At 35.2% G+C, this 23424-nt stretch overlaps 1 protein-coding gene across 1 annotated transcript in view; it reads left to right on the forward strand.

Moving 5' to 3' along the window:
* LOC108973145 (uncharacterized protein DDB_G0283357) overlaps positions 1–23424 on the forward strand; it is a gene marked incomplete in the record, with an annotated part of 165102 nt that overhangs the window by 111291 nt on the left and 30387 nt on the right. The window contains 2 exon segments of the mRNA XM_018940197.1: positions 15243–15380; positions 23032–23112. Of these exon segments, the coding sequence (XP_018795742.1) occupies positions 15243–15380; positions 23032–23112 (219 nt within the window).

Raw genomic sequence — 23424 nt, forward strand, 5'->3', positions numbered from 1 at the left:
TAATACTCTCTTTAGCAACTTGGTTGCGAGAGTATAATTATTATTAAGTACTACAGAATACTGTTAATGATCGAAGGACCAATGTCAAAAGTTTAATTTTAGGCAAATTGGTGGCTTCCCATTTTTTTGCAAAAATTTTTATTTCAGAGTTGTTTCAAAGAAGATTTTCAGGTCTCTAGCCTTATCGTCATACCTAAAACGAAGAAGATTTAATTTAAAATCATTTCTGTTACTTATTAAGATCTTTTGACTATTTGCGACATATTCTATACTGTTTCCATTATCGAATTAGATCACAACTTTGATGTGAACTTATTTATTAATTTTTAAAAACGCCCCTAAATGTAGGCAACACTTTGCTTGTTTCGTTGAATGCAATACAAATGTTTTGCTTACCTTTGGTTCTGAGTTAAACAAGACTAATTCAGGTTTAAGTTTGAGTTTAGCTTTAAATAAGCGTTAAACCCATTAATTTAGAATATAATGATCAATTAAGTGTAAAATAAAGGCGAAAATTATATTAATAACAACCAAAAAATGTTGCCTACCTTTAGGATTCAATTGAAGGGGTTACGTGGACTGTTTTCTTTTTTTTCTCTTTCTTGCAAAGTAATATTGTATATTTCCCTTAAATATAATATTTTTATTCGATCGTGGTATTCCATAGTTCATAATTGTATAATATTAGAGAAGACTAGTATTTGTATGATCCTAAATATGAACTCACCGAAACTCTTCTTAAATGCAATATATTAACCGATAAACAATTCTATGCCGCGCAGAGCTAATTTATAATAGTTTCTTCTCAATGTTTATGTCTGTGAAGGGCCTGTAGGTGGACAGGTCCATTAATGCAGGACAAGGGTCGTATACACCTTGACAAAAAAGTACACGAAAATTGCAAATTAAATGGAGAATATTTAATTATTAATCAATATTTATTTTTTCGCCTTCAATAATCTCCATCAGATGTAATACATTTCTACAAACGATTTTCCAGTCTTCGAAACGCTTTTCATAGGCACTTTTTGGGATAGCCTTCAGCTCCTTCTGCGAGTTTTGTTTTATCTCTTCAATTGACAGGAAATGTTCTCCACGGCCTCAATACGGCCAAATTGAACTCCTTATTGACCATCTGTCCCTTCGAAGCAAATTTATGATGAGCCAAGCCACGATTAGTGAAAAAACAATAAGCATCACAGTGAGTTTTGAGCTGCTTTGGGTTGTTTTTTTTTTGTTTTTTGTTTTTGCTTTGGTTTCGGCTCGTGATTTGTGACTAGTTTGCTTGTTATATGCTCATAAACTCGTGCCTCATCGCTAGTTATAAGGCAAAGAGGCCCTTTTACGTTACTCTTTTTGAAAAAAATCAGCTTTACCGGGCCGAATCGAGCCAGAAGATTATCAAATGAAAACTCTTTTGATTCAAGCCTTGATTGCGATCATCTAGCTTATATGACAGATGAGTAGAATGAGTAGCTTTTTGAAGAGAAAAATTTATGTGTAAAATTTCATATCGATATCTCAAAAACTGAGGCTGCAAAAATAGACTGGGGGGGGGGGGGGGGGCTAAGTGACGCAACTCGTCACGCTAATCATTTATGCATTTACTTTATAGAATCTCTGACGTTTACTTCGGTGTGTTATAAAGTTCGTGGCAAACTTATTATACCCTGCTCAGTGTATACAAATATTATCGTTAGTGTTTCTTTATGCCAGTGCCTGGCGAAGTTTCCTGCTACATGTTGCACATACTTACATACAAAGATATTAGACGTAAACTCGAAAATACCACATAAAATTTAATTAATTCTTCCCGCAACTTCAAAGGACAACAACAAATTGTGGCAAGCAGGCAAAGATTACCACACATTTTCACGCGTGTTGCACGCAATTAAAACGAGATTAAACAGCAACAACAGCGGCAACGACGCATTCCCACTCGCAGCTCAGCTCCATAATTTCATATTCCTTTCATTTCCTTGCACTTGGCCATTTTTCACATAGTCGCAGTTGCAATTGCAATTGCAAGCACTCAGCTGCCGCTGGCACTGCTGCTGTTGCTGTTGCTGCCACTGCAAATGCCATTTACACTGCCACACATGCAGCTTCATGCCCTTTGCTTGACTGCTTTTCACTGCCGAATTACTGACATTCGCCAGAATTTTCCGCATTCGCCATTTTCATCATTTTTGTGCGCATTCCGCGCGCTTGCAACAAAGCAAAAGCATGCAATGAAGTGCCACACACAAGCACATAACACACATGGGTGGATCGGTAATAAGGTGAACGAAGCGTGTGCAACAAAGAGCAGATGTTGCAACATAAAGAACAGCGGCTCAGGCGGTTGCAATTGAGGCATGCCACTTGCTGCTGCAACAGCTGTCTGGGAAATTTCACTTGCCGACTGTGGTTGCTGCCGCGCGACTCAAAGTGCTACAAATCAAGAATATCTACTGTTGCAGCTATTTACTCCACTTACTCCTCTCACTCTACACCTTGTGCTCTTTACCCGGTGTGCTTGAAAGAAATGCTCAAGCACGCGCGCACTCAGTCAATCATCACAATGCACCGACATGGCAACACACTTGCATCTGTAGCAATAAAAGCACACTGTTGCATGCCACAGTTAAAGCAATGCATTGCGTGTGGCAAGAATTGTTGTTGTTGTACTAATATTGCCTGCAGCTTGATTAATAATTTGCTGGTATTCTTTTAATTACGACTGAATGTTTTTCCGCTGCGCTGATTAATTGTTGCACAGCTGTCATGTTGCCGCCGGGCAAAAATAGAGCAGAGTCTGTTTACTGCTTTCAAACAAAGGCAAGTAAGTGGGCCATTTATGCCTAATAATATCATCATGCTATTTTCGATTAAAGATAACAAAAGAATGGTAATTTCGGCTGCATCGAAACTAGAATACCTTTAAGTTAGGTTAGGTTAGTCTGGTACGGTAAAGAGCCGGTCATAGATCAGTTTTGGTTCTTTCCGATACTAGGCCTAGTCATACTTAAGGACGCTTGCACTTAACACGAATTTTTGTAGGCTCTGTGGCCTCTTATAGTGTCTCATACCGTTGGATCCACAACTCCTTGAAGCGCTGCCTTATCAATGGGGGATGAGAATAAATGCACAAGGAAGGCACTGTTTCTTTGATGTCTTGCGCTTGACAGATCCTATAGTCTACTCGATCTTTCATTCTGATAACCTCTGATCTCATCCTCATTCTGTAGCCGTGTGCCGCCACCAATCTATGGTCACTGATTATTCCAATCATGTTCCTACGGTCGCTTCGAGTGGAAGAAGGATATCTGTATATTTTTTTGTCTACCGCTTTACTCATCTACTTTTGCCGTTTTGCGCCCAGCGAGATCGTTTCCTTGCATTTTTATCTCCCTTGCCATATTCCTGTACAAAGAAACAAGGAATGGGTTTACTGTCGTTCACGTTTTGTGGAGACAGCGCATAAGGAAAAAAGCCTCCAGCTTGAGCCGATTTGTGTCCCTTTGTCAAAGGGAGTTCTACCCTTCACACATATAAACTGTTATTCACGGATTTGACATTGATAGTTCAGTTTGTATGGCAGCTACATGCTATAGTGGCCCGATATTGGCGGTTCCGTCAATTCAGAATTTTCTTGAGGGAAAACCCATGTAAACAATTTCAGAACTTCCTTACAAACTGGCTCGAGCCAAACTTAATAAACCCTTTTCAAGTTATAAAAATTAAATCTAATTTAAAATTAACATCTTCAAATTGAAATTCGAGGACACTTGATCCTCTACCAAAAAGTATTTTGGGGAGAAGCAAAACTGATAAATATTTATTATATTACGTCATAGGTTAGGTTATATTGGAGGCGGGTTTCCGCGACGGATCACTAGTGACAGTTCTTTATGTTACCATAATAGGTATCAAATTCAACCATAAATAAAAAGTTATAATATAAAAAATGCGATTTGGAAGTAATTTGGGTCTTCCTCCAAATAGCTGTTGAAATTTTTCGATAGATAAATACTTTTTCTCAAGAATAAATCCAACTCCAATTCTCTCAGCTAAGTTTATAATCAATCTAATATGTGGGTGTATGTCCTCGCTAAATTATTAGCAATGTTCTGCACCCAAACGCAATATTTTTCATGGTATGAATTTAACTAATTTTTACTTGTTCTTAAAACGTCTCGTTATCAATTTTGCCCCAGGTTTTCTCTTATTTCTTTTCCATGCTTTGATCATTTTAAATAATTATTATGTGGATAATATCACCGATTACACACCAAACGGCTCATGACACACGGTTAATACCCTCTCTGTGGTCATCAGTCATAAGCTAAACTGCATAATAAGTGTGTAATCGGTGATGTTGTCCACCAAATGATTATTTAAAATGATCAAAGCATGGAAAAGAAATAAGAGAAAACAGTTCTAATTATACTCTCGCAACAAAGTTGCTAAAGAGAGTATTATAGTTTTGTTCACATAATGGTTGTTTGTAAGTCCTAAAACGAAAAGAGTCAGATATAGGGTTATATATACCAAAGTGATCAGGGTGACGAGTAGAGTTGAAATCCGGATGTCTGTCTGTCCGTCCGTCAGTCTATCCGTCCGTCCGTCCGTGCAAGCTGTAACTTGAGTAAAAATTGAGATATCRTGATGAAACTTGGTACACGTATTTCTTGGCTCCATAAGAAGGTTAAGTTCGAAGATGGACAAAATCGGCCATATGTTGAAAATCAGTGAGTTAATTGACTAACAAAAAAACGTCAAAAACACTAAATATTACGGAAGAAATATCAGAAAGAAGCTGCACCCAGGCTTTCTTTAAAAATTGAAAATGGGCGTGGCGTCGCCCACTTATGGACCAAAAACCATATCTTAGGAACTACTCGACCGATTTCAATGAAATTCGGTACATAATAGTTTCTTAACACCCTGATGACATGTACGAAATATGGCTGAAATTGGTTCACAACCACGCCTTCTTCCAATATAACGCTATTTTGAATTCCATCTGATGCCTTCTCTGTATAATATATACATTAGGAACCAATGATGATAGCGGAATAAAACTTTACGCAACTACGGTATTTGATGCGAGAGTATAAAATGTTCGGTGACACCCCAACTTAGCCCTTCCTTACTTGTTTTAATTTAAGAAGAAGAGAAAATAGATTTGGATATCCCTTTGAAATACCAAACAAAAATATTTTAAAAAATCTTTTATGCCTCAAGAAGAAAGTCGTATTTCTTATATAAAATCATATAATTAGATCATTTAGTTAAATCACCTATTACTTATTCTTTAACTTCCACTCACTCAAAACACACTTAACACTAAATAAAATCGCTCTAATTGCTAGCAAGTTATATTCACAATTCTTTCAACGAGAGGAAATAAACAACTAGGACAAATGCACAAATTTTAGAGTTTTCAAAGTGTCCCCCTCGATTTGCAAGCCATAAAGTAGTGCCGCAAGCTTAAAATGAACTAAGGTAACACACAATCCACCACCAATCCTGTTACTCTTACATATAAAGCAATTTAAATAAGAATGCCATTAAGAATTGGAATACAATGAAGAGCACTCCACCAAACTCCAGACTGCCAGAGGTGGCCATGTACATACATACATATGTAAAAGAGCATGTGTGCTGGCAGGTGATTTATTTGCAATAAAAGCAAACTTGACCTCAAAAAAATTTATTAAGCAATCAACACATCTGTGCTCGTTCCGACTTTTCATACTTATAGACATGAATGCTAGGAATGACAACTGGAAAAAGTTTGTTGAAATGTAATTATTTCTAGTCCAGCAGTGCTCTTTTTCGTACTAATTCCAAATTGTATACTTATAGGCGTCGAAAAATATTAACTTCAAGTAAGGCAGGTCAACAGGTATTGAGTATTGGTACATGAATCCATAATCGATGACTAATGTCTGTTTGACTTGCTCTTTGAGATATCAGGAAATTAAATTGTTACAATACAATGAAAAACTACATCCATGTTTACTCCCAAGACAAAACTAAAATACAGAGAAATTGTTCATATAATGGTGGGTTTTTTGATTAACCTATGAAGCTTATATGACTTTTGCCTCATTGTATAGTTTACCACAACTTCTCCTTAATTTCTGGTTCAGGAACTGGAAAAATATCTTCGTAACCTAAGGTTCTCGACTTTATCTACATATAAGGTTTTTAATCTTTCTGACGTTTTGTGAGAAATGTAGACCATTTAGACCTCAAATAAACATAGTGAGATCAAGGATATTGAATAAGTAGTTCCAATTATGTGAACATAATTAGTACTAGTTCTAAATCGAAAAAATTGAAAAGTTCACTATCTCTAGTACTAATTTTCTTAAAATTTTTAGTAATAGTTAAAAATCACTGAAATTTATAACTCTATACTGTTATTGGTACTAAAATTGAGCTTTATTGAAATTTCTCAGTTGCATCAAATTTTTAGTACTAATTAAAATTTATTGAGATTTCGAAATTTAGTACTCTCTAATAACAGAATAGTACCAAAATTAATTTTATAATTGATAGTACTACCGTACATAATTTTGATTTTACATATTACTAATTTCCAGTATCTGTTGGTTAAGAAATAACGTTAAATATAGTCAAGAATATTTTAGTACTAATTAAAAGTGCACGAAATTTCGAAATTTAGTACTCTTTTCGATTTTAGTACAACGTAATTTTCAGTATTTTAGTACAAATTAAAAATGTACGAAATTTCGAAATTTAGTACTCTTTACTGTTATTAGTACTAAAAGCGATTTTCGTACTTCTTAATATTTATTATTTATTGGATAACAAATAACAACAAACATGGTTCGGAAAAAGTACTAAATTCACCATAATCTCATTTGTTCTGAACTAACTGTTCTTTCTACAAGGAATCACATTTGCATGCTTCTGAACTTTTCGAACCGCGCGCATACACACATTAGCTCATGCATAAATGCATATCTAAAGCGTATGAACATTAAAGGAGAATGTCTGATTGAAAAAGTAAATAAATAAAACTTTGAATGGCCGCTTTGCCTGGCCGAATGACCCATAAACAACGTAGAAATAAAGCAATAAAAACGAAAATGAAAATTACAGTAAACAACACGGAGCAATTGAAAAACATGATGCCTTTTATTATGCGCGCACAGTCAAAAACAACAACAGAAAAATAAAACTATGACAACAACAACTACAACAACATATAAACTATAGTGGATCGCGCTTTTGGCTCTAACAAAGTGGAAGAGTGTGAAAAAAAGTTCGAAAGCAACAATTTCAATATTCAAGTGGAGATATGTGTGTCTGTATGTGTGAGCTATTTATGTGTGATATATGTGTGTAGGGGATTTATGTATGTTATTGTTATATACATACATACATATGCGCGTATAAATTGCGAAAAGCCATGTGCGGCGAACACTCAAGCATTAAATTGCAATAACAATGAAAGACACCTTTGTAGTTGTGTTGGTGTGTGCTTTGAATTGAAGAGCGTTTCGAGTACCACAAAGTAGAGATGGCAGGTGGTGCGAGCGCTAGTGGAAGCTGCATTTGAAAACAACTGTAAAACCAGCAAAGGTATTCAGCCCTAAAATTTCGAGTGGAAAATCCACAGGTCGACCATTGAAAGGTTTGTGGCCACAATACTAATTGAGGAATTCGCATAAAAACCGAGGATGACGCATAACAAAGGCGAAAATTCAGCATAACGGTATACATGGAGTACGTGGTGCATACACTGCATTGAGTGGTAAAGTGCTCGTGTCACGCCGCGCGTTGAAATAAAAGTTGAAATCGCAAAGTGGAGAGCAGAATGAAAACCAATTACATAAATGTCAACTGCAACGGGAAATATGAAAGCGTACTCTTCAACAAATGGAACAACTAAAATGGAATTTGCAAAAACAACACGCGTTACTTAGTTTCTGCGTTTATGTGTGTGGATCACTTATTTTCGGTTCCTTAAATGTTTATTTATGCTTTGCTGCCATGAAAAATCACTTCAACAACCTTTCAGCTGGTCAAGTTGTTAATGTGTCAACAGGAAATCGCTGCCGAAAGCTGTTCAGCAACTAAAAGCAAAAAGGAAGTATAAAATAAATGGCGTAAGGTGGCACATGAAATAAATATACAAAGCGTTTAAATGGATATGCGAACACACATGTCGGTTACATGAAACCACTAAACGGTAGTTGTAAATATGTATGCACGAAAATTTTCCCAAGCACGCGCCGGGTTTTCCAAACACACACGCTTTCAGTTGCAGTTTTGGGTGACGCACAATGGGTATGCTTCGAACAAAATGCGAATAAAAACAAAAACAAGAAAATCGTTGACTTCGGTTGCTTTGAAGCTATAATACCCTTAGAGGCGAAAGTTTTGTTATAAGCACTTTGTAATAAGACCTTGATATTGATCGGTTATTTTGTATGGCAGCTATATGCTATAGTAGCCCGATCTGCACAGTTTCTGGCTAAATTGTATTGTAGCTTTGGACAGTAATTCATGCCAAATTTCGTAAAGATAATTCATCAAATAAAAAAGTTTTCCATACAAGAACTTGATTTTGGTCTATCAATTTGTATGGCAGCTATATGTTATAGTAGTTCGATCTGAACAATTTCAGCAGGGATTGCATTTGAGCCTTAAAAAATAATCTCTGCCAAATTTCGTGCAGATAATTCATCAAATAAAAGAGTTTTCAATACAAGGACTTGATTTTGGTCGATCAATTTGTATGACAGCTATATGCTATAGTAGCCCTATTTGCACAATTTCTTCGGAAATTTTGGGCTGTTTTGTATAACAATCCCTGCCGAATTTAATTAAGACATTTTTCAAATAAATGAGTTTTCCATACATTAACTTAATTTTTATCCTTTAGACAGCTACATGCTATAGTTGTCGGATCTAAAAAATATATTCGGAGATTACAGCGTTGCTTAAGCAATAAACTATGCCAAATATTGAAAGATATTTCATCAATTAAAAGAGTTTCCATACAAGAACTTAATTCCGATCTTTCAGTTTCTGTGACAGTTACATGCTATAGTGGTAGCATATGGGAAATTCCGACAAAGGAGAAACTTTTTTGAGACAAAAAGATCCTTTCAGATAGACGGACAGACAGACAAATATGACTATATCGATTCAGCTGATGCCAAACTATAAGGAGGATGTACAAGAAGCTTTCTAATTTAGCTGGTTCTACGTTGCCGGAATTGACCCCGATTTTATCCGAACAAGAGCTGTTATTTCGGCGATCTAAACCCATTTGGATCGGTAAGTTTTAGGCAGTCACCTCGATTTGGTGAATGCCAGACGAAAAAGCTTCAGATGTGTCAAAACACTACTCACTGAATGAGTACAGGTTGCCTCTTGATGTCTCCTGATAAACATTTACATTTCGTAGGCCGCATGCTTCCGGTCAAGATGCAAAAGGTATTCTTTTCCAAGCAGTTTTTGCTAGGGAGCTTTCACAGAAACTATTCCTGCAGTCCTCTTCTTGAAGCGGAGCCGCCTATCAAGAACATCAGAAGGTCTTTCTTTGATTACGCCGACGAATCGAACAGTACACAAACAAGACTTTGGAGACAATAAATTTTAGCTTTCTTGACTCCGTAACGCCTCTAAAGAACTCGCAGTGTTCGAGATTACTGTGATCTTTTTCTCATATTTTTGGTTTTTCTGGGAAAATACAAATTTTTTAAAATCTTTTAGAATCTTTAAATACTTTAAATAATCGCAGATTTGGTACAAAGTTTTCCTCAAAGTGAAATTTCGCAAAATTAAATTTTTTTACATTGAAATCACTAAGCAAAAAATGTCAATTAAAACACTAAAGAACATTTAAGTATTTTTTTGTCGAAACCGCGCCACTGTGCTTTGTATATGTGACAATATTTTGAGCACGTGGCAAGCTACTTCATGCGGCTACATATTTGGGCAGCATTGGGTCAAGGTTAGTTGCCGCAGCAGCACATGTGCAACAGCAACACCACAACACAAGCGGAGGACAACACGAATTCATGGTTTGTTTACTGATCTTACTCACACCGCCACACTCAGACTCTTCGCCGTGCTTTCACGCAGCTTATTTTCCCTCTGTCGGTATGGGTGTGTGTACGAGCGTCTCACCGTGTCATTTGTACAGACAATCGCAGCTTTTAGCACCGGAAATGGAAAATACATCCCTGTGGTCACGACTAGCTGAAACCGCACACCACTCACTTGTGTGTGTGTGCGTGTGTAAATATGTGTGGTTGCCTGCAGCGCACGCGAAATGGAGCACTAAGTGGGTGCTTTTAGACTTCTGCACGGTTGTGGCGCTTGGGCAACCATCGGTGTCCTCTGCCGCAGGCACACTCACACACCCTTTCATACTCCTCTGCGGCGACAATGAATATTTCACATTCGCTCTTAATGTTGCACTGATTCGTCTGCAATTATTACGAAACAATGGCCACTTTTCGCTCGTTGGCTCTCGCTCTCCCATTGGACAGCTTAATCACACAGTGCTGTTGTTGTGTGTGCGGCTTAAGCGCTTTGGTGTGTGTGTGTGCCACGTGTGTTTGTGCGTGGCTTGGTGGCAGGTGCATGGCAGGCATTTTGCGGGCATCTCAGTGTCGCTGTGCGGTTATTAATTGTTTGTTGCATGAAACGTGTTCATAATGCAGAGTTGTTGCATTTTAATCGCTTTGAAAACCATTACAATATTTATTGGTGGTATTCCAAAAGTGTCAGCGCTGAAAATAAATATGTCTGTTGGCGGTTAGCTGAAATAAATTGAATTTCGTGGCAAATGAAAGTAATTTTTGTTGTAATGAATGTGAATTTAATATGGCTGTATGTGTATGAAAAAATATATGTAAATACATATGTGTAGTTTATTTAAGTGTTATGAAAAAGTTGATAGAGAGAAAAACTGCAGCGTAAACTCACATTTATTTGTATTTGTTTAGCAGAATTATGATATTATGATATATACATTTTTAAAAATTATGTTTTGGTTCAGAAAATGTTTTTATCAGTGTATTAAGTGTTTTCGTTTCTATTATCCTTCTCTTACTCCTCTTTATATTCACCTTTTTTAATCTCTATCTCTTTGCCTCTATGTTTGTCTCTCTGTTTATACTCACTTTTCCCTACTAATCTCTTTCTCTCCTACCATCGATTCATCAATATTTCTCTATCTCTCTCTCTCTCATGTAAAAAATAAATTAAAACATATTTCTGATCGATTCAAAATCATACGCAGTTAATGAACTATAATAGTAAAAAGGCAAGAAGCGCCCTTAACACTGTCTGGATCTCCTCGATCATTACATGTCGTACCAAAAACTATTCCACTCGAAACATAAGTCCACACTTATAAGGCTACAAACAGGAAATATCGTTGCATATTGCATAAAAGAGATACATTTTTTTACAAACCGATGCCTTCGCAATATTCGTCCCATTTTTCGGTTCGTCATCGTCTCTAACACAGACTTGAGGTCACGCACAAATCAAACAGTTCCTCTGAATTGAAATTCTCAAAAGAAAATGGTGCTGGATCGGACGTGTTCTGAGACGATAGCCAGATGATAGTAGTTGGCAAAAATTCCTGCCCGCCCCAACCAGGAGAACGAGCTTGGACATCGAAACGCCTAAAGTACAAAAAAGTTGTAGTCAATACAAAAGGTTATCATGAGATCGAAATAAGTGGAAGAGATTCATTGTAACTTTTTGCATCTCTGCGAAGCCGTCGATAAACTATGTCAATGGCGTCGTATATCTCGTACATTTTATGGTTCTAACGATTGCGATACTCGACATGATGTCTATGCCTCCGAAACCAAACAGCACGATGAGCGACTTGTGGAGTTTGGTCTTTGTTCGTTGAGAGAGGACTTCTCATTTCCAGCTAGGCTGGCAGTCCATTGGTTCTCGCCTCTAAATTCTCGCCTCGTAATTGCTGTTCGAACATCTTCATGGTTGGGCAATGAAACCTCTGCTCAATCGTATCCGATTGGTGAATCGGGTTTACTGTCTGCTGGTGTTATGATTTTATTGTAATTCAGCAGGCTGGCGATATGTTTCCGCCATAATTTCAGTATGTGGTGCCCAGAGTGCTCTGCAAGATTATGCTCTGGCTTTGAAATCTGCTGTTGTTGCCGCATCTCTTTTGTAGAACTTTCGAGCATTAGCCCTGTCTGTCAGCTTGTCAAGCTCTCCCGCATTTCGTTATTGGGTCCTAAATTTGATTTTCGTACTCTGATACCACACATGGTAGGACATTATCCTTGTTAATACTGCTTTTCTTAAAAGCATGGTGACAGCGCCATCTAGCGGTTTTAAGCTTACTTTTTGAGCTTTTCTTCTATATGTTCTACTACATATTTTATATGTGTGGATGAATATAATTATGTAGACTATTGCATTGTTTAATGAAAAAAGCTAACAATATGCGTATATATATGTATGTATAAGTTCTATACTATGTATATTTCAGTGTTTAGTTATTTAATAAATAAAGTGTTAATTTAATTATATTTTCCAATCTAACTTAGTTAACATAAATAAGTGGTTTTTGTAAGTCATGTAATTATATAAATTAGTTTGAGCAAAATTCTGCTAGTTATTTCTTTTACTGCAGTCAAATGTTGTTACATATATACTTATATATATATTATTTGCATACATTTGTTGAAGTATGTGTGAAACTATTCGACTGCACTTGCCTCGTTGTGTATTTGTTGGCTTCAAGTATGAGTTATGCATGTCAGAACTGCTAACATTTAACCATAGATATATTTACATATAGATGTAAAGGAGTATTTACATACATATATACTCACTAAGTTGTAGTTACTTTTGCTTATCCGAGTAGGGTAATCACAACAGCCACTTCGAGTCAATTAGTTTCAATTACAACACACATGTCAGAAAATGACACTCAACTTAGAGTGTCAGTACGCTGATAAAGTGGTAAAAAAATAGTATATTGAAAATAGAAATAATTTCGCAATAAAAACGACTTCGGTTGTTAAAAACTAAAAATGAAAATTATTCAGAAAATATTTTCTTATTTTTTGGAAAAATTAAAAATAACTTTCTATTAAAAATAAATTAGATTTTAGATTGAAATGGATGCAGGAAGTATTTTTATGGAATTATTAAATATATAAATATAAACTTTGTTATGCATTTATATTAAGTTTAGAACTCTTCTGCAGTTCTGCATTTATAGCATTTCTGCCTGCTTTGTTGGTCTTGTTCGAAATTGCAATTGCGCAATAGCACACATCTGTCGATTCTAACGCAAACTGGCATCAATTATCGCTTCAGTGCGAAATGTTTTGGTGTGTGTGTGTGTGTGAAAATTATGCAATGTGCAAATTTATGCGTTTGACTGCAAGGCGAGGGCCCAGGTGTGAATGACCAGATGCCTACTTGAGGTACTTGTACAATGGCAGCAATACGAAGTAATGAAAACTGTACGAAAATGTCAAATAATTGTTGTACGTAATGCCATGAAGCTCGATTCTTGATAGAAGATTATTTTAGAAACATGAAATATCACATCTCACCAATAGCTCACAGTATATCGTCAACTAAAGTGCAAAAGAACGTAATATCAATATTCGTAAGTTTATAGGCGAAGGAAAAACGATAACTCATTTTGAAACAAAATTTGAGTTTTGGTTATAAAATGGTTATATATTGGTTACATACTGGTTATATATTGGTTGCATACTGGTTATTTATTGGTTATATTGTGGTTATATCTGACAGCGTGGCGTTAAAAATGTATTATATATGATGTAGTATATCGTAAGCAATGAAAAACTCAATTTCGATTTTTTTGATGTTACGTAGTTTTACGAATATTTTTTTCGCTTGATATTCGGAAAAATAGATTCTCAGACATCTCTAAGAAAATTTCTCAAAGCATAACCTCTTAAATGCAACGTTAAGCCTCTTCACTTCAGAGTTTTATACCGTTTTCCTATTTTCAATTAAAAAATTCATAACTCACTTCTAGCTAGCTGATAAAATTGAAAACTGATTTCATAGATTTTGTAGTAAATTTAATTTCTCGTTTCTGCTCTGCAAGCAGCTTGACACTTTCTCCCACTAAATCTACATATATAGACTAGATCATTAAGAAACCTAAGTCGGTGGCGTTAAAATTCCGACTGTCAACAATCCAAAGATTTTCAGAGTTACATTCGACATATTATTCTTTTTCACTCCTGTTGCTGTTTTAGCAATCAGCCGAGTTGACAGTTCTTATGCGGATAAAAATTACGGGTCCGTTCCGGTTACGTAGACCCGACTTACATGGGAAAGATTCCTTCACTCCTCGTACGATGTACACACTGCGAAAATTCAGAGCCGCAAGAAAATCCTCAAGAGGCCAGTCGGCAATTGATGATGAAGAAATAAAGGCTCGTTATTGGTCGGCCGATCGTAAACGTAGATAACCGCTGACAAAAACGCTTCAGATGTTACAAAATACGGGGCCGCGCGTGACTTTGCATGCCCTGGACCTATTGTTACTATGACAACCAAGCCGAACCTTACCACCCAAGCGTTGACTAGATATGCTCTGCAATCACAATTTATAAATAAATCATTATTTCTTCCTCTGTCAAACGTGTGCTTCATTGTTTCAGCTGCGTGACGTCATTACAGAAGTCGCTAATAGTTTTGTGCTAATAAAATTGACAATAATAAATAGCGAACCAATCAGCCAAACCGAAGCGAACAATTCAAAACATATGGTAACAATTACATATGCACTTTTGTTTATACATATATATTACATAAGTATATAGCTGTCTACATGCATATTTAAGTACATAATTATATGACTTCATGCTTGCATTTAGCGTAATGTTAATGACTTTGCGCTAAGCGTAAAGCGGCACAGTATTGCAATTGAGGGTAGTAGGTCAACGTTGACCATATAGTGCATGAAAATGCATTCAAGTGTGCGTGATAGCTCGTAGACGCAAGCAGAAGCACATAGTTTCCTTTGCACTCGGTTGCACTGCGGCTACAATTCAGCTCAATGCATATTTGATTGATATTTTAATTGGAATTATTGATGCCTCGCACAAGCACACAGGCATACAAATGCACATATGCACATATATTTAAATATTATATAATTATCTTGATTTGTATAACATTTTACTAAATATTTTCTCGTTTTTCTTGTTCTTTTGCAGATAACAATTATCGAACGCCAAGTATTCGACTTTCTCGGATATATGTGGGCGCCCATTTTGGTCAATTTCTTTCACATAATTTTCATTATATTGGGATTTTATGGAGCATATCACTTTAGAATAAAATATATAATAACGGTAAGTAGAAATTTTTCAGTTTTCAGTGAAAATTTAAAATTTTTAGTTTTTGATAACGGGCTTAGTTTGTTATGCGCTCGATTAAATAAAATTAAAAAATGTTAGTTAGTGTAGGTGTGTGGGACCTGATACTTATAGGAAAAAAAACGACATAAATTTTATAAAAATTATTAAAAAAAAAAAAAAAAAAATCGAATACTTATTTTTTTTAATTGGCATTTTTTCTTATTATAAAACATTTTAAAATAGTGTTCGTTTGTACCTCTCTTGCTACATCATAAAGGCTAAATTTGTATAATTTAGGAAAATTATGAAGTTTTGGAAGATAACCTCTAAAATTCCAGAGGGGTAAACTTTATTTTGCTGCCTATGGCCTGTGATGTCGCGGCTCATTTGGATCATTATTCAAATAAAGTCTTTATAAAAAAATAATAATTGTTCGATATTTGTTAACTTTTCATATAAATTACTCCAAGTTTTTATGTTAGAGCTCCAAAACCACACTTCTCATATTAATAAAACATGATATTAAGGGCATTGTCAATCTTCGCTCTCAAATTTCAAGCTCTTTTGACAATGGATTGCAAAAATGCGTTGAACCGAAAAACTATTGATAAAAATACAAGGTGAATCGATGTAGCCATGTTCGTCTGTACCATTTACCTATACGAGAGCTATTCCTCCACTTTTTGAGACATCGATCTGTCATTCTCATCTCCTCGAAACACTGCTAATTTGTTGAACCGTCCATATCACACTACTGTAGGATATAACAGCCATCCTAATTGTTCGACCAAACTCAAGTCCTTGTATAGAAAACTTTTTGTGGATAAATGTGAACATATGCCTTCATCAAATGTGACACGAATAATTGTCCAAGACAGCGCTATAGACCTCGAAGATATTATTCTGATGGGGCCACAAAACATGTAGGTTAGGTTAGTTAGATGGCTGATCGACAATCGCACATGGACTGGTAGTCTTTTATAAAGCCATAGAAAAGAAGAACTCCTGTGTTCGGACTTATAAATTAGCAAACAGCTTAGTTCTAGTAGAAATTTGCAGGCTTTAATTTCCATTTCTGCAAGTTCGGTAAGACGTCTGAAGGTATGCGCTCCCAAGCTTAAGCCCTGATCTTTTAAAAAGTTACAGACAAGAATGAAGTGTTGAGTTGTTTCCACCTCATATTTTTTCATACAGCTTCTGTAGATGGCCTCAGATAAGATCCCAATTTTTACAGCTTGGAGGCGAATTGGGCAGTGGCCTGTTAAAACTCCCAAAACTATGAGAGACTATCGTAAAGATAGATCTCTTGCGATCGACTTTGAGCCAAAAGAATTTTGCGACACCGCTTGTACCGCTGGTGGCCCAGAGTATAGGCCGCGAAGTCCAGCTATCTAGTGGTAGAACACAAGAGTATACGAGAGCACCGACCGGTTCCCATTCTACCGATAGAGGTTCTAGGGTGCCCTTCCTTGCTAGTTCATCAGCTTTACAATTTATTGCGATTCCGTGATGGTTCGGCACCCATACCTTTATAGCACTTGATGCTATTGATATCGAGTTTAGGCACTCCTCGACCAACCCTGAAAATGAGTTCACGCTTAGTATCGCCGCTCTACTATCTGAATGAATGGTCACTTCCCTGAACTGCTGCTGCTACTTTAATAGCTGCAACTTCGGTTCTGACAACAGCTTTTTCCCGGTATATGGACAAAAAAGAAGCCGCTAGAGTTCAGTTTGGCGACTCTAAGTAATACGGTATAAAGTCCAAGTGTGCAAGGATTTTCGAGTGTTAAGACATGTGTTCTTTTAGGAACCCAGATTCTCTCAGTCTAATAGCAACTTTAGCAGCCATACACTTTCCGACGACGACTACAGGCAATATGTGCGAGATGGCGTTAAGTGCCATAGATGGAGTCGACCTTAGTGTACCACACATGCTGATGAGCGGCGCCTGTTGAAATTTTTCGAGTTTCTTTGCAAGTGTGGTATTTTCTAGATCCCTCTACCACATCAAGACTCCATAGAACAAAATGGGCTTGAGTATGGTGTCACAGAGCCAGAGGACCACTTTCGGTGAGAGACCCAACTTCTTGCCGATAGCTCCACTATAGCAGTACAAAGCAATCGATGCCTTTTTTTGCTCTCTCTTTGATATTCGGCTTCCATGAAAGCGTTTTTATTCAGGATGAGCCCTAGATATTTCCCTGTCTTCGCCGGTTATAGGCGAATGCTTCCCATTTGCGGCAGCGGTACTAGCTTTGAACCCTTAAACCATTTTGGTTTTAACATGTAGCTGCCATAAAAACTAATCGATCAAAATTATGACAAAGTTCTTGTTATACCTTTTTGTGCTGTAAAAATATTCTCGTAAGGGGTGTTAAAAATGTGTTTGAAGATAAATTATAAAGCGTGAATAGTCAGCGCAGGGTGACTTACGACCTCGATAACTCGTAAGCAAGTCTTCTTTCGATCAAATTTTTCATAGGCTGTATTTCTGGTTTCTGTCTATATTGGAAATATGCAAAAAAAATCTTTTTTTTTTTAAGTCGACCTACCACCTTTGTGATAAATTTTAGCATTTAGAGTTCCATAGTGAAGCGTTGTTTCGACGCCAAAAAGTTTTTTTTGTAGGAATATTTGTTACTTTTATCCTAATTTTTTCAGATCATTTTTGGGTTTTTGATCATCAGCTGTTATTCTTAAAATATATGTTTTCCAATTGACCTTGGAAAATTAGCAAAAATTTTACAATAATTATACATTATTTCTCAAACATTTTCATATACATAATGACTTTGTAAATTTGAAATGCACAAAAATCAAATTTAGTTTGGGTTAATTTTATATATTAAATACGAAAATAATAATTCTTTCTCAGTTTGTTTGCTTAACCCTTTATATTAGCGATTTTCATTTAAGTATTTACATAACCTTAAATAATGCAGGTCTATTTACGTTACATGCCACCAATAATCGATTAACTTTGTGCTTAATAACAGTAATTTCCTTACTCTTTTGTAAACCGATATATATATATCTTACATATATTAGTTTGTCGAAAAAGTCTTGCGGTATTTTCGCTAGTTGGCGCTGACAGCGCGTAGTTCTAGTTTTATTCGTCGCATTGGGTCATGCTATACCTTTTTGGAAAGCTCATTTCACGCGCTAACACGTGTTCGATTGGTTGTCGTTTCTTTTAAGTCGTTCGTGAATTGAAAATTCAATAAACCGCAAGACTTTTTTGACAACCTATTATTTGTACAGAAGTTTATGCATTATTTGTATATAATTATGATAGTCATATACAACAATACATACCTATCGACTTAGCCCAAAATAGCCGAATTTCGTAACACAAATGCAACTCATTTATTATTGACGTCACATTCTACTTTTTTTTTGGTTCTTTGGTTGTTGCTGCCACATTTAGGCAGTAGGTGTATTATAAGCCCTACTCACGCATTTGGTACAATTGTCCTAACCCATCACCGAACACTTGACTATACCGCTACTGGTTCTGGGTAGTACTTTGGTTAGTGCGGCGCATGTTTCCGCTTAATAGCCGACAGCTGCTTTGATTTCCAATAACCAAAAATACGAAGATACAGAAAAATTAAAAATAAAAATGCCTAGCACTGTAAACATTTTTATTTTTTTGTTAGTAGTCTACACAAAAGTTTTTTTTTGGTTTGCACTCAATTTCATTGCTTTGACTTTTTGTATTCAAATCAACATTTGGGACAAGAAAATTGAACTCTATTTATAGAAGTCATAAATGATGCATATGACTTACTACTAATAACTTGTGCTTTAATTGTTTCGGTGCTGGCAGTCGTAGAGATATAAAAATTAGTGTTCGATAGGTTGTTAATTTTAAAAACAAAACCTTTTCTACCCTCCAACCGGTCAAAGTTGGCCACTTATGGGCGACTGCTTCCATCAGACGGTGCAATTAGTGACAGTATAGATCCAAAAATGTTTAAACGTGTACCTCATAGTAGATGATCCCCTGTCAATCTCACCAAACTTAGTGCAAAACCTTTTTGAGAGTTAATTCTGACTATGTCGACGTCAGCGGGGGCTCATCGCTATTCGAGCACAACAATTTTCACTTGAGTTTGACGTAATTAACCCACTTTTAATCGCCGCTTCAAAAATGAATAATTTTTTTGCGTTTCAGCAGCGATTCGGAGAGGAAAATTGGATCCATGAGGGTTTATGCGTTAACTCTTGTGGCATCCATACACCGAAATTATTATTATGTCCAACCTTATTTCAATAACACGAAACCGTTTTTAATGTTATGCCTAGCACCAGCGCAATGTCGATTCGACAAACTTCATTATTTTATCGATAATGTGGACAATTCAGTTTTTAGAGCGTGTTGGGTCTTCCATACCAAATTTGCCGGAACAGAGTCAACGAACCCGAAATTGCGCTTAGTTGACGCCTACAGTATCAGGACCATAAACACTGTTCATATACTTTGCCTAGGGTATTCAATTTTCGATGCTACCTAATTTTTTTGACTCGTCAAAACAAAAAAAAAAAAAGTTTAAATAATACATTTCATATTCATTATTTGTAATATTTATATTCTTATCAAGAGAATTATCAAATTTTTTTTTCTCATATAAATATTAATGTAAACACAGACAACCGGCGTAAAGATAGCAGAGATAAAATAGAAACTTCCGTCATCAAATGGTGATAAGCAGTTGGCAGTAAAGAACAATTCCCCACATTATGGTTATCTCTGATACAAATATATATACGAGTATAAGTATCTACAAACTCATATCTGTATGTTTATAAACGGCGTTAAAAAAGCGAATATTTTCACACATATTTATATGAACTCTGGATAAAAAAAAATATATACATATATATTATGATATCCTCATACGTGAATTTGTAAGTGTGCAAATAATAAAAAAAAATATCAAAAAATAAAAAATTAAATAAAAAGTGTGTAATATAACTATATAATAAATGAACAAAGCAGTCTATAGCACGTGCTTATCAATGTTTATATCTTAATATACATGCACATATGTATATGTATAAGTAAATAAAATGTCACTATAAACACACCGCTTCAAATACATATGTTTGTATATTTGTGTGCCAGAATGTAGATATGAAATAAACAGCTAGAAAGCGCCCACAACAAATAATCGCTGCATAAATAACAGAAAGCTGTGAAGAAAGTTTATACGAACTCGCTTTGAACCCGCAGCAGCGATAAGTTTTGCTTTTGCGGTATGGCGTGGCCAAGGCTTTTGATTTTGTAAATGCATTTTTCTTATTTACATATGCAAATGCGCTCATTCGCCTCGTTTGATAAGCGTGCTTTTTATCTAAGTTTGAGCGAGCTAAATGAAAGAAAGATATGTTTATGCCATACGTACATATATAAATATACAGAAATAAGCTGTTGACTTGTCTTAGTCGTTTTATACCCTGAAAGCGGTATGTTATATATATCTACATATACATTATGACAAAAGTACCAGGAAATTTTTCAATTTTTATTTTGCCGCCTTCAAAGTAATCCCCACCAGATGTAAAGAACTTATGCCAACGATTTTTCCAGTCTTCGAAATACTTTTCATAACGGGTTAGTAGGGTAATCTGGTCTGTTTTTTGACATTTTTTTTTCATAGAAATTTTTATTCCACAATAGAACTTTTTTTACATATCATAAAATATTACATATTATTAAAAAAAAAAAGGTATAAGTGGAGTGTATAAACATATTTTTTCGGAATTTTTTGATGACATCTGTCGGAGAAATGGATTGGATCATCTGGAACACAAAAACAAACCCAATTTATTCTTAAAAAGTACGTGAATGGTTATCTTCCCTACTAGAGTCATGAAAAAATGTTGATAAATAAAAAAGTAATTAACTTTTTTGTATTTTTCCCCATGTTTTTTCTACATAAATGTTGTAACATTGCCAATAAATTATAAAATATTATGAATCTAGTAGGGACGACAGCCAGGCGTTTTGTGAACATTAAAGAAAAAATAAAATAAAAAAAAATTGCTCTACTGATCCCATAAGCACTTTTTGCGATGGCCTTCAGCTCCTTCAGCGAATTTTTTCTCTTTGGTCGACTGAAAACGCGTTCCATGGAGCGGTAAATTCAGTTTGGGGAGCAAGAAACGTTACACTTGTCAAAAACCCATGAATTGTTCTTCCCCGATTCCGCCCGTTTTCGATGGATATTCTCACACAAACGCCTCAATACGATCAATTTTTGGCCACAATGCTTCGATCAGGCTCCAATTTTCCAAGTTTTCAAAAGGCTGTACAAATTTCATTGAAAACTAGTATACGTTTTTTGAGCAGCAGTAGTTACCATTTCAAAAAACATAGTGCATTTGAAGTTTATCACGTAAGTTCCACTGCCCTCAAAATCCTTCACTATTTGTCGAATAACTCGAATAGTACTTGTCGGACTAGCTTCAAAATTTGAGAATATTTTATCCAAGATATTATTAAGGAAAGGCAAAGAGAACAGGTTTTTAAAAAACTATTTTAAACACTTTAAACAGTTAGGGAATACAATATTTTTTGTCTTGATGATTATTTTTTTTTGTTATATATTTTTCTTAAAGCTTACGCTTTGGTGCAATTGCGCTCTTTTGACGAACTAAATTGTGGAAAAAAATGATATTATACAGTTCCATTCTAATTATATCAATTTGTAAGCATATTACTATCATTATATCTACATATGTATAGGATATCAATACTGGAAAGACATATGTAGTTTCGAAAATTAAAGCAGCTGTTAGAAATTTATGAAATTATTTGATTATTTACATATCGTCACCTAAAATTTATATATAAATAATGCAAAAATACACATACTCTAGAACAAATCTGTTTATGAACATTATTTACATACTAAGTACTCATGCAACATTTGCCCATAGTTACCACCAGCGCCACGCGCATAAAAGTTGCAACCAATGCCTGCGCTTTTGCGATACCCAACTCTAAATTTCAGTAAACTTATATTCAACAAGTTCCCCCCAGTTTGTACTAAATTTATTTAATCTTATCTAATCAATTCTACGTGCTCGCTCGCATTTATAAATACATTTGTATGTAATAATGCCTCGCAGCACTAATAAAAATTGTCAAAAAATGCTTGCACTGACGAATTCGACATACAAAACATATGCTACTAAGAAAACTCAAAAATATTAAAGCTTATCGCTTCTGATTGCCGCTGCGTTCAGGGGGTTTGCGCATACGCCGTGGCGTCGCCGATAGCAAATCAGCTTGTTATTGCATTGCTAAAGTTTATTAGGTGCTTAGAGATAAGAAGTCGCACACACATTTTACTCTTGACGATTTATTTTTGGTGTTTAATATTTTTTGTTATTTTCGGTACAAGTTTTTTTTGGTTGAGTTGACACACTTTAAATGGGGTTTACCGAAATCAGTGTCAATCCACAAAAAAAAAAAACAAAGAAAAAAAAAAAAAATTTTAAATATTTTATGGAAATTATTATTTATTTAGGGGCGTATATAATGTGTGTGTTTATGAATATTATATATTTAAATGTGTTTATATATATACTAATAAATATATTTATGAATTGTTAAATTTTCTGTATTTTCCAGTATTTAATATGGAGCTTCGTTTGGATTGGTTGGAATGCTTTTCTCATATGCTTTTACCTGAATGTAGGCATATTGGATCGGGTAAGTTAAACTTATATTTGGTAACATAAATATGTATAAAGTAAATAAAATTCAAAGTATTTGGAAAGAGTAAAATATCAACCGTGGAAGTAAAAATATGCAAATAATATATTTAAAACTAAAAATGTGTCATAAATAAAATTTGAAGTAAAACTATGCCAAAAATATTTTAAAAGAAAATAATAAATATCTATAAACAGTTTCTCCAATTAAAAAATTGATAGAAATAAAATTGGTAACAAAACTAAAAACAAACCGAAGTTTCTTGACAAACTTTTTATTATAGGAAATACTATTTCAATCAAAAAATAA

This window comes from Bactrocera latifrons, unplaced genomic scaffold (genome assembly GCF_001853355.1).
Source record: "Bactrocera latifrons isolate USDA-ARS-PBARC rearing strain unplaced genomic scaffold, ASM185335v1 scaffold_46, whole genome shotgun sequence".
NCBI lineage: Eukaryota > Metazoa > Arthropoda > Insecta > Diptera > Tephritidae > Bactrocera > Bactrocera latifrons.